This window comes from Ascaphus truei, chromosome 4, assembly GCF_040206685.1.
Source record: "Ascaphus truei isolate aAscTru1 chromosome 4, aAscTru1.hap1, whole genome shotgun sequence".
Lineage (NCBI taxonomy): Eukaryota > Metazoa > Chordata > Amphibia > Anura > Ascaphidae > Ascaphus > Ascaphus truei.
In genome coordinates, this window is record NC_134486.1 from 6,524,532 (window position 1) to 6,536,732 (window position 12,201).

The 12,201-nt window shown below is 53.4% G+C and overlaps 2 protein-coding genes across 5 annotated transcripts in view; one reads left to right on the top strand and one right to left on the bottom strand.

Moving 5' to 3' along the window:
• Window positions 1-12,201, bottom strand: part of LOC142492542 (uncharacterized) — a 177,004-nt gene that overhangs the window by 78,468 nt on the left and 86,335 nt on the right. The window lies entirely within an intron of this gene.
• LOC142492541 (antileukoproteinase-like) overlaps window positions 1-12,201 on the top strand; it is a 34,476-nt gene that overhangs the window by 10,158 nt on the left and 12,117 nt on the right. For all 4 annotated transcript variants that reach the window (XM_075595239.1, XM_075595241.1, XM_075595242.1 and 1 more), the window contains exons 2-3: window positions 150-308; window positions 930-1,088. In XM_075595239.1, coding sequence (XP_075451354.1) covers window positions 150-308; window positions 930-1,088 — 318 coding nt within the window. The remainder of the gene's footprint in view (window positions 1-149; window positions 309-929; window positions 1,089-12,201) is intronic.

Sequence of the window (12,201 nt, forward strand, 5' to 3'; positions counted from 1 at the left end):
CTCATTGTTTATACATTATTCACCTTTTAATGCAATGTTGTAGATCTCTGCGACATTGTACTTTTTTTCTGAGACTACAATCCCAGGTCACTTTCTGTTTATAAACTGCTCAGAAATCTCAGCTGATTTTCTTATTTGTAATTTTTCAGGAGTTCCGGACAAACCTGGCACGTGTCCCCCAGAAGTGGTTCTGCCCGAATGTGCATGGTCGAGATTTGCTCCAGAATGTTTGAATGACAGTGCCTGCGACAGGGAACTGAAGTGCTGTCACTCTTACTGCACGTTACGCTGTGTTCAGCCACTAAAAGGTATGGAGGGACGTCAGACAGGGAGAGAGAGAAATTAAGAGAGAGAGAGACACACACAAAGGCAGAGACTTTATACCTGAGGTGTATCAGGTGTTTTCTCAGGTATTTTTGTTCTATCCTGTTGAGTTTAGGTTTATTTACTGTACATGCACTTGGTTCATTTTTCTTCATCTCTCCTACATAAACCATACTGGTATGTAGATTATTTTTGCATGGGAAACTCTTCCACTCAGTATGCATCAGGCATCTTCACTTTCCACGTTCAGCCACGCTGCAAATCCACCTCTAATGAGAAGTATCTCAGTTAGCGTTCTATGAACTCCAGATACACGTGTCCTCCCCTGTGTGCACTTCTAATAATGCACTTTTACTCCTAATGTGTCGGTAAGTCCCCAACATAACACTTAGATTGTAAGCTTTTAAGGGCAGGGATTACTTTTGCCTTATGTTGTCATTTACCTGTTGCCTTATTTCCATTATTTATACATTATTCACCTTCTATTGCAATGTTGTAGATCTCTGCGACATTGTACTTTTTTTCTGAGACTACAATCCCAGGTGACTTTCTGTTTATAAACTGCTCAGAAATCTCAGCTGATTTTCTTATTTGTAATTTTTCAGGAGTTCCGGACAAACCTGGCACGTGTCCCCCAGAAGTGGTTCTGCCCGAGTGTGCATGGTCGAAATTTGCTCCACAATGTGCGAATGACAGTACCTGCGGCGGGGAACTGAAGTGCTGTCACTCTCGCTGCACGTTACGCTGTGTTCAGCCAATAAAAGGTATGGAGGGACGTCAGACAGGGAGAGAAAGAGAAATTGAGAGAGAGAGACAGAGACAAACAGAAAAAGAGGCGAGAAAAAATAAAGAGAGAAAGAAAGTAAGAGAGAGAGAGGGCGAGAGAAAAAAAAGTAGGGGAAGAGAAGGGAGAAAGAGTCAGAGGTAGAGATGAAAGAGATAAAGATACAAAGGAGTGACACAGAGAGACAGACACTTTATACCTGAGGCGTATCAGGTGTGTTCTCAGGTTTTTTTTGTTCCATCCTGTTGAGTTTAGGTTTATTTACTGTTCATGCACGTGGTTCATTTTTCTTCATCTCTCCTACATAAGCCATATGTAGATTATTTTTGCCCGGTGTGAATATGCAATAATTTAATGCACACAGTTACATGCCTCTTAAATCAATAATATCAGACTCTAAAGAGACCACGTGCTCACATTTCTCACAGAGGTATACACCTTGTACATGTAGCAAGATGTGTGCACCAAGTGACATGCTAAACCTTTGTCATTATTGTAAGTATTAAGTGCCAACTAACAATATATTTACCTTATCTTTATACCTTGTGTAGTCATGAATCCTTATTTGGCTACTAATCTGCTCTGCCTAACACATAAGCCCTGGTACCAGTGCAGGCGGTGTTGGGGCTGTCCGGGTTTTCCCCTGTAGGTAGCAGCTCCCTTGAGTGATATGGGGGGCAGGCCAAGGCCTGTGTTCTGCCCAATTAGGGGCTCAGACCTTGGACCTTCCCCCAGGTTAATTAAGGGGTTGCACATTCAAATTTGGTTCAGTTCAGCCCTGGGCTGAAGGAGGTTAAGGAAGTGTAAGTCAGGGCTCTGACTAACTTCCATTCCCTCCCTTACGGGAGTGGGACAACTACCCATCATCCTACCAGGGGGTGAGGGAAGATCAGAGGGCAGACCTAAGGGGCCTCAAGCCCAGAGAGTTGAACCCAGGGACCATCCGGAGGAAGGAAAAAATTACCCAGTTGTATGCTGTGTTCTGTAAGAAGAAAACAGCTGTTCCTGTTAATTATACACTCTGGTCTGAGACTGCAATTAATCAGGGGGAGTATCAGTAGAGAGTTCTCCTGCAGGGAATGCCTCCAGTACTACTGTAGCCTGATCAGTGAGAGAGAACCAACCATCACCCCAAAATCCTGTCCTGTCTTCCCCACTATCCACGGCGGAAACTCAGCGCTTCTGTGAGGCAGCAGGTAAACCACACATAACACCCAGTAATAGGGTGATCTCCCACAGGGTGGGGGGGAAACTGTTACACTTGTATCAAACTTTCTTTGTGTAAACTCCTTCGGGTTATTACTCCACACTTAATCCAACTGCACTTGAAACATACAGCAGCACAGTCACTCAGAACACACTGTGCTTGCAAGTTCCCAGTGATCGTGAGGGTGAAATAGAGAGGAAAGTCTCTATCTTTGCTGACGACGCTACATTACGTAAGGTTGTGAAGTTAGTGCAGGATGTAATTTCCCTATGGAAGGACTTTGATAAACTGGAAATTTGGGCAGGTAAATGGCAGATAAATGTAGCTGCTGTAAGAGCTGTGCGGGGAGACACAGAGAGAGGGGCCGCTTATCTCTGCTCTAAGAGCTGTGCAGGGAGACACAGAGAGAGGGGCCGCTTCTCTCTGATCTCTCTGCTGTAAGAGCTGTGCGGGGAGACACAGAGAGAGGGACTGCTTCTCTCTGATCTCTGCTGTAAGAGCTGTGCGGGGAGACACAGAGAGGGGGACCGCTTCTCTCTGATCTCTCTGCTGTAAGAGCTGTGCAGGGAGACACAGAGAGAGGGACCGCTTCTCTCTGATCTCTCTGCTGTAAGAGCTGTTCGGGGAGACACAGAGAGAGGGACCGCTTCTCTCTGATCTCTCTGCTGTAAGAGCTGTGCAGGGAGACACAGAGAGAGGGATCGCTTCTCTCTGATCTCTCTGCTGTAAGAGCTGTGCGGGGAGACACAGAGATAGGGACTGCTTCTCTCTGATCTCTCTGCTGTAAGAGCTGTGCAGGAGACACAGAGAGAAGGGCCGCTTATCTCTGATTTCTCTAAGAGCTGTGCGGGGAGACACAGAGAGAGGGACCGCTTCTCTCTGATCTCTCGGCTGTAAGAGCTGTGCGGGAGACACAGAGAGAGGGGCCGCTACTCTCTGCTGTAAGAGCTGTGCGGGTAAACACAGAGAGAGGGACCACTTCTCTCTGATCTCTCTGCTGTAAGAGCTGTGCAGGAGACACAGAGAGAGGGGCCGCTTCTCTCTGCTGTAAGAGCTGTGAGGGGAGACACAGAGAGAGGGGCCGCTTCTCTCTGCTATAAGAGCTGTGCGGGGAGATACAGAGAGAGGGGCCGCTTATCTCTGCTATAAGAGCTGTGAGGGGAGACACAGAGAGAGGGGCCGCTTATCTCTGCTCTAAGAGCTGTGCAGGGAGACACAGAGAGAGGGGCCGCTACTCTCTGCTGTAAGAGCTGTGCGGGTAGACACAGAGAGAGGGTCCACTTCTCTCTGATCTCTCTGCTGTAAGAGCTGTGCGGGGAGACACAGAGAGAGGGACCGCTTCTCTCTGCTGTAAGAGCTGTGCGGGAGACACAGAGAAAGGGGCCGCTTATCTCTGCTGTAAGAGCTGTGCGGGGAGACACAGAGAGAGGGGCCGCTTCTCTCTGCTGTAAGAGCTGTGCATGGAGACACAGAGAGAGGGACCGCTTATCGCTGCTGTAAGAGCTGTGCAGGGAGACACAGAGAGAGGGACTGCTTCTCTCTGCTGTAAGAGCTGTGTGGGAGACACAGAGAGAGGGGCCGCTTATCTCTGCTGTAAGAGCTGTGAGGGGAGACACAGAGAGAGGGGCCGCTTATCTCTGCTCTAAGAGCTGTGCAGGGAGACACAGAGAGAGGGGCCGCTACTCTCTGCTGTAAGAGCTGTGCGGGTAGACACAGAGAGAGGGACCACTTCTCTCTGATCTCTCTGCTGTAAGAGCTGTGTGGGGAGACACAGAGAGAGGGGCCGCTTCTCTCTGATCTCTCGGCTGTAAGAGCTGTGCGGGAGACACAGAGAGAGGGGCCGCTTCTCTCTGCAGTAAGAGCTGTGTGGGGAGACACAGAGAGTGGGGCCGCTTCTCTCTGCTTTAAGAGCTGTGCGAGGAGACACAGGGAGAGGGAATGCTTCTCTCTGCTGTAAGAGCTGTGCGGGAGACACAGAGAGAGGGGCTGCTTCTTTCTGCTGTAAGAGCTGTGCGGGAGACACAGAGAGAGGGGCCGCTTCTCTCTGCTGTAAGAGCTGTGCATGGAGACACAGAGAGAGGGGTCGCTTCTCTCTGCTGTAAGAGCTGTGCGGGGAGACACAGAGAGAGGGGCCGCTTATCTCTGCTTTAAGAGCTGCGAGGGGAGACACAGAGAGAGGGGCCGCTTCTCTCTGCTGTAAGAGCTGTGCGGGAGACACAGAGAGAGGGACCACTTCTCTCTGCTGTAAGAGCTGTGCATGGAGACACAGAAAAAGGGACCGCTTCTCTCTGCTGTAAGAGCTGTGCGGGGAGACACAGAGAGAGGGACTGCTTCTCTCTGCTGTAAGAGCTGTGTGGGAGACACAGAGAGAGGGGCCGCTTCTCTCTGCTGTAAGAGCTGTGTGAGGAGACACAGAGAGAGGGGCCGCTTATCTCTGCTGTAAGAGCTGCGCAGGGAGACACAGAGAGGGACCGCTTATCTCTGCTGTAAGAGCTGTGCGGGGAGACACAGAGAGAGGGGCCGCTTCTCTCTGATCTCTCTGCTGTAAGAGCTGTGCGGGGAGACACAGAGAGAGGGACCGCTTCTCTCTGATCTCTCTAAGAGCTGTGTGGGGAGACACAGAGAGAGGGGCCGCTTATCTCTGCTGTAAGAGCTGTGCGGGAGACACAGAGAGAGGGGCCGCTTATCTCTGCTCTAAGAGCTGTGCGGGGAGACACAGAGAGAGGGACCACTTCTCTCTGATCTCTCTGCTGTAAGAGCTGTGCGGGGAGACACAGAGAGAGGGACCACTTCTCTCTGATCTCTCTGCTGTAAGAGCTGTGCGGGGAAACACAGAGAGAGGGACCGCTTCTCTCTTATCTCTCTGTTGTAAGAGCTGTGCATGGAGACACAGAGAGAGGGACCGCTTCTCTCTGATCTCTCTGCTGTAAGAGCTGTGCAGGAGACACAGAGAGAGGGACCGCTTCTCTCTGATCTCTCTGCTGTAAGAGCTGTGCAGGAGACACAGAGAGAAGGGCCGCTTATCTCTGATTTCTCTAAGAGCTGTGCGGGGAGACACAGAGAGAGGGACCGCTTCTCTCTGATCTCTCTGCTATAAGAGCTGTGCGGGGAGATACAGAGAGAGGGACCGCTTCTCTCTGATCTCTCGGCTGTAAGAGCTGTGCGGGAGACACAGAGAGAGGGGCCGCTTCTCTCTGATCTCTCTAAGAGCTGTGTGGGGAGACATAGAGAGTGGGGCCGCTTCTCTCTGCTTTAAGAGCTGTGCATGGAGACACAGAGAGAGGGGTCGCTTCTCTCTGCTGTAAGAGCTGTGCGGGGAGACACAGAGAGAGGGGCCGCTTATCTCTGCTTTAAGAGCTGCGAGGGGAGACACAGAGAGAGGGGCCGCTTCTCTCTGCTGTAAGAGCTGTGCGGGAGACACAGAGAGAGGGACCACTTCTCTCTGCTGTAAGAGCTGTGCATGGAGACACAGAAAAAGGGACCGCTTCTCTCTGCTGTAAGAGCTGTGCGGGGAGACACAGAGAGAGGGACTGCTTCTCTCTGCTGTAAGAGCTGTGTGGGAGACACAGAGAGAGGGGCCGCTTCTCTCTGCTGTAAGAGCTGTGTGAGGAGACACAGAGAGAGGGGCCGCTTATCTCTGCTGTAAGAGCTGCGCAGGGAGACACAGAGAGGGACCGCTTCTCTCTGCTGTAAGAGCTGTGCGGGAGACACAGAGAAAGGGGCCGCTTATCTCTGCTGTAAGAGCTGTGCGGGGAGACACAGAGAGAGGGGCCGCTTCTCTCTGCTGTAAGAGCTGTGCATGGAGACACAGAGAGAGGGACCGCTTATCGCTGCTGTAAGAGCTGTGCAGGAAGACACAGAGAGAGGGACTGCTTCTCTCTGCTGTAAGAGCTGTGTGGGAGACACAGAGAGAGGGGCCGCTTCTCTCTGCTGTAAGAGCTGTGAGGGGAGACACAGAGAGAGGGGCCGCTTCTCTCTGCTATAAGAGCTGTGCGGGGAGACACAGAGAGAGGGGCCGCTTATCTCTGCTATAAGAGCTGTGAGGGGAGACACAGAGAGAGGGGCCGCTTATCTCTGCTCTAAGAGCTGTGCAGGGAGACACAGAGAGAGGGGCCGCTACTCTCTGCTGTAAGAGCTGTGCGGGTAGACACAGAGAGAGGGTCCACTTCTCTCTGATCTCTCTGCTGTAAGAGCTGTGCGGGGAGACACAGAGAGAGGGACCGCTTCTCTCTGCTGTAAGAGCTGTGCGGGAGACACAGAGAAAGGGGCCGCTTATCTCTGCTGTAAGAGCTGTGCGGGGAGACACAGAGAGAGGGGCCGCTTCTCTCTGCTGTAAGAGCTGTGCATGGAGACACAGAGAGAGGGACCGCTTATCGCTGCTGTAAGAGCTGTGCAGGGAGACACAGAGAGAGGGACTGCTTCTCTCTGCTGTAAGAGCTGTGTGGGAGACACAGAGAGAGGGGCCGCTTCTCTCTGCTATAAGAGCTGTGCGGGGAGACACAGAGAGAGGGGCCGCTTATCTCTGCTGTAAGAGCTGTGAGGGGAGACACAGAGAGAGGGGCCGCTTATCTCTGCTCTAAGAGCTGTGCAGGGAGACACAGAGAGAGGGGCCGCTACTCTCTGCTGTAAGAGCTGTGCGGGTAGACACAGAGAGAGGGACCACTTCTCTCTGATCTCTCTGCTGTAAGAGCTGTGCGGGAGACACAGAGAGAGGGGCCGCTTCTCTCTGATCTCTCTAAGAGCTGTGTGGGGAGACACAGAGAGAGGGGCCGCTTCTCTCTGATCTCTCGGCTGTAAGAGCTGTGCGGGAGACACAGAGAGAGGGGCCGCTTCTCTCTGCAGTAAGAGCTGTGTGGGGAGACACAGAGAGTGGGGCCGCTTCTCTCTGCTTTAAGAGCTGTGCGAGGAGACACAGAGAGAGGGGTCGCTTCTCTCTGCTGTAAGAGCTGTGCGGGGAGACACAGAGAGAGGGGCCGCTTATCTCTGCTTTAAGAGCTGCGAGGGGAGACACAGAGAGAGGGGCCGCTTCTCTCTGCTGTAAGAGCTGTGCGGGAGACACAGAGAGAGGGGCTGCTTCTTTCTGCTGTAAGAGCTGTGCGGGAGACACAGAGAGAGGGGCCGCTTCTCTCTGCTGTAAGAGCTGTGCATGGAGACACAGAGAGAGGGGTCGCTTCTCTCTGCTGTAAGAGCTGTGCGGGGAGACACAGAGAGAGGGGCCGCTTATCTCTGCTTTAAGAGCTGCGAGGGGAGACACAGAGAGAGGGGCCGCTTCTCTCTGCTGTAAGAGCTGTGCGGGAGACACAGAGAGAGGGACCACTTCTCTCTGCTGTAAGAGCTGTGCATGGAGACACAGAAAAAGGGACCGCTTCTCTCTGCTGTAAGAGCTGTGCGGGGAGACACAGAGAGAGGGACTGCTTCTCTCTGCTGTAAGAGCTGTGTGGGAGACACAGAGAGAGGGGCCGCTTCTCTCTGCTGTAAGAGCTGTGTGAGGAGACACAGAGAGAGGGGCCGCTTATCTCTGCTGTAAGAGCTGCGCAGGGAGACACAGAGAGGGACCGCTTCTCTCTGCTGTAAGAGCTGTGCGGGAGACACAGAGAAAGGGGCCGCTTATCTCTGCTGTAAGAGCTGTGCGGGGAGACACAGAGAGAGGGGCCGCTTCTCTCTGCTGTAAGAGCTGTGCATGGAGACACAGAGAGAGGGACCGCTTATCGCTGCTGTAAGAGCTGTGCAGGAAGACACAGAGAGAGGGACTGCTTCTCTCTGCTGTAAGAGCTGTGTGGGAGACACAGAGAGAGGGGCCGCTTCTCTCTGCTGTAAGAGCTGTGAGGGGAGACACAGAGAGAGGGGCCGCTTCTCTCTGCTATAAGAGCTGTGCGGGGAGACACAGAGAGAGGGGCCGCTTATCTCTGCTATAAGAGCTGTGAGGGGAGACACAGAGAGAGGGGCCGCTTATCTCTGCTCTAAGAGCTGTGCAGGGAGACACAGAGAGAGGGGCCGCTACTCTCTGCTGTAAGAGCTGTGCGGGTAGACACAGAGAGAGGGTCCACTTCTCTCTGATCTCTCTGCTGTAAGAGCTGTGCGGGGAGACACAGAGAGAGGGACCGCTTCTCTCTGCTGTAAGAGCTGTGCGGGAGACACAGAGAAAGGGGCCGCTTATCTCTGCTGTAAGAGCTGTGCGGGGAGACACAGAGAGAGGGGCCGCTTCTCTCTGCTGTAAGAGCTGTGCATGGAGACACAGAGAGAGGGACCGCTTATCGCTGCTGTAAGAGCTGTGCAGGGAGACACAGAGAGAGGGACTGCTTCTCTCTGCTGTAAGAGCTGTGTGGGAGACACAGAGAGAGGGGCCGCTTCTCTCTGCTATAAGAGCTGTGCGGGGAGACACAGAGAGAGGGGCCGCTTATCTCTGCTGTAAGAGCTGTGAGGGGAGACACAGAGAGAGGGGCCGCTTATCTCTGCTCTAAGAGCTGTGCAGGGAGACACAGAGAGAGGGGCCGCTACTCTCTGCTGTAAGAGCTGTGCGGGTAGACACAGAGAGAGGGACCACTTCTCTCTGATCTCTCTGCTGTAAGAGCTGTGCGGGGAGACACAGAGAGAGGGACCGCTTCTCTCTTATCTCTCTGTTGTAAGAGCTGTGCATGGAGACACAGAGAGAGGGACCGCTTCTCTCTGATCTCTCTGCTGTAAGAGCTGTGCGTGGAGACACAGAGAGGGGCTGCTTCTCTCTGATCTCTCTGCTCTAAGAGCTGTGCAGGGAGACACAGAGAGAGGGGCCGCTACTCTCTGCTGTAAGAGCTGTGCGGGTAGACACAGAGAGAGGGACCACTTCTCTCTGATCTCTCTGCTGTAAGAGCTGTGCGGGGAGACACAGAGAGAGGGACCGCTTCTCTCTTATCTCTCTGTTGTAAGAGCTGTGCATGGAGACACAGAGAGAGGGACCGCTTCTCTCTTATCTCTCTGCTGTAAGAGCTGTGCATGGAGACACAGAGAGAGGGACCGCTTCTCTCTGATCTCTCTGCTGTAAGAGCTGTGCGTGGAGACACAGAGAGGGGCTGCTTCTCTCTGATCTCTCTGCTGTAAGAGCTGTGCGGGGAGACACAGAGAGAGGGACCGCTTCTCTCTGATCTCTCTGCTGTAAGAGCTGTGTGGGGAGACACAGAGAGAGAGACCGCTTCTCTCTGATCTCTCTGCGGTACGAGCTGTGCGAGGAGACACAGAGAGAGGGACCACTTCTCTCTGATCTCTCTGCTGTAAGAGCTGTGCGGGGAGACACAGAGAGAGGGACCATTTCTCTCTGATCTCTCTGCTCTAAGAGCTGTGCGAGGAGACACAGAGAGAGGGACCGCTTCTCTCTGATCTCTCTGCTGTAAGAACTGTGTGGGGAGACACAGAGAGAGAGACCGCTTCTCTCTGATCTCTCTGCGGTACGAGCTGTGCGAGGAGACACAGAGAGAGGGACCGATTCTCTCTGATCTCTCTGCTGTAAGAGCTGTGCGGGGAGACACAGAGAGAGGGGCCGCTTCTCTCTGATCTCTCTGCTGTAAGAGCTCTGCGGGAGACACAGAGAGAGGGACCGCTTCTCTCTGATCTCTCTGCTGTAAGAGCTGTGCTGGGAGACACAGAGAGAGGGGCCGCTTCTCTCTGATCTCTCTGCTGTAAGAGCTGTGCGTGAGACACAGAGAGAGGGACATCTTCTCTCTGATCTCTCTGCTGTAAGAGCTGTGCGTGGAGACACAGAGAGAGGGACCGCTTCTCTCTGATCTCTCTGCTGTAAGAGCTGTGCGGGGAGACACAGAGAGAGGGGCCACTTCTCTCTGCTCTCTCTGCTGTAAGAGCCGTGCGGGGAGACGCAGAGAGAGGGACTGCTTATCTCTGATCTCTCTGCTGTAAGAGCTGTGTGGGGAGACACAGAGAGAGGGGCCGCTTCCCTCTGATCTCTCTGCTGTAAGAGCTGTGCGGGGAGACAGAGAGAGGGACCACTTCTCTCTGATCTCTGCTGTAAGAGCTGTGCGGGGGCACAGAGAGAGGGACCACTTCTCTCTGATCTCTCTGCTGTAAGAGCTGTGCGGGGAGATACAGAGAGAGAGGGACCGCTTCTCTCTGATCTCTCTGCTGTATGAGCTGTGCGGGAGACACAGAGAGGGACCGCTTCTCTCTGATCTCTCTGCTCTAAGAGCTGTGTGGGGAGACGCAGAGAGAGGGACCGCTTATCTCTGATCTCTCTGCTGTAAGAGCTGTGCGGGGAGACACAGAGAGAGGGGCCGCTACTCTCTGATCTCTCTGCTGTAAGAGCTGTGCGGGGAGACACAGAGAGAGGGGCCGCTTCTCTCTGATCTCTTTGCTGTAAGAGCTGTGCGGGGAGACACAGAGAGAGGGACCGCTTCTCTCTGACCTCCCTGCTGTAAGAGCTGTGCGGGGAGACGCAGAGAGGGTCCGCTTCTCTCTAATGTAAGAGCTGTGCGGGGAGACACAGAGAGGGGGACCGCTTCTTTCTGATGTCTCTGCTGTAAGGGCTGTAAGGGGAGACGCAGAGAGGGACCGCTTCTCTCTGATCTCTCTGTGCAGCTATTCTAGACTGATATGTCCCGGTAGGTTTAAGACAGCGGAAGTCCCATTTAAATTATGCACAATCTGTATCACGTTCTTAATTAACACAGTGAGATACAATTCTTTGCTAAAACAGCTGCTTGTGCCAGGGAAATGCCCAAAGCACAGTTTAATAAATAGGCCCCAAAGACATGTGGGGGGACACAGAGAGAGGGGTCGCTTCTCTCTGCTGTAAGAGCTGTGAGGGGAGACACAGAGAGAGGGGCCGCTTATCTCTGCTCTAAGAGCTGTGCAGGGAGACACAGAGAGAGGGGCCGCTACTCTCTGCTGTATGAGCTGTGCGGGTAGACACAGAGAGAGGGACCACTTCTCTCTGATCTCTCTGCTGTAAGAGCTGTGCGGGGAGACACAGAGAGAGGGACCACTTCTCTCTGATCTCTCTGCTGTAAGAGCTGTGCGGGGAGACACAGAGAGAGGGACCGCTTCTCTCTTATCTCTCCGCTGTAAGAGCTGTGCATGGAGACACAGAGAGGGGCTGCTTCTCTCTGATCTCTCTGCTCTAAGAGCTGTGCAGGGAGACACAGAGAGAGGGGCCGCTTCTCTCTGCTGTAAGAGCTGTGCGGGGAGACACAGAGAGAGGGACCGCTTCTCTCTTATCTCTCTGCTGTAAGAGCTGTGCATGGAGACACAGAGAGAGGGACCGCTTCTCTCTGATCTCTCTGCTGTAAGAGCTGTGCGGAGAGACACAGAGATAGGGACAGCTTCTCTCTGATCTCTCTGCTGTAAGAGCTGTGCGTGGAGACACAGAGAGGGGCTGCTGCTCTCTGATCTCTCTGCTGTAAGAGCTGTGTGGGGAGACACAGAGAGAGGGACCGCTTCTCTCTTATCTCTCTGCTGTAAGAGCTGTGCGGAGAGACACAGAGATAGGGACAGCTTCTCTCTGATCTCTCTGCTGTAAGAGCTGTGCGTGGAGACACAGAGAGGGGCTGCTGCTCTCTGATCTCTCTGCTGTAAGAGCTGTGTGGGGAGACACAGAGAGAGGGACCGCTTCTCTCTTATCTCTCTGCTGTAAGAGCTGTGCATGGAGACCCAGAGAGAGGGACCGCTTCTCTCTGATCTCTCTGCTGTAAGAGCTGTGCGTGGAGACACAGAGAGGGACCGCTTCTCTCTGATCTCTATGTTGTAAGAGCTGTGCGGGGAGATAGAGAGAGGGGCCACTTCTCTCTGATCTCTCTGCTCTAAGAGCTGTGCGAGGAGACACAGAGAGAGGGACCGCTTCTCTCTGATCTCTCTGCTGTAAGAGCTGTGTGGGGAGACACAGAGAGAGAGACCGCTTCTCTCT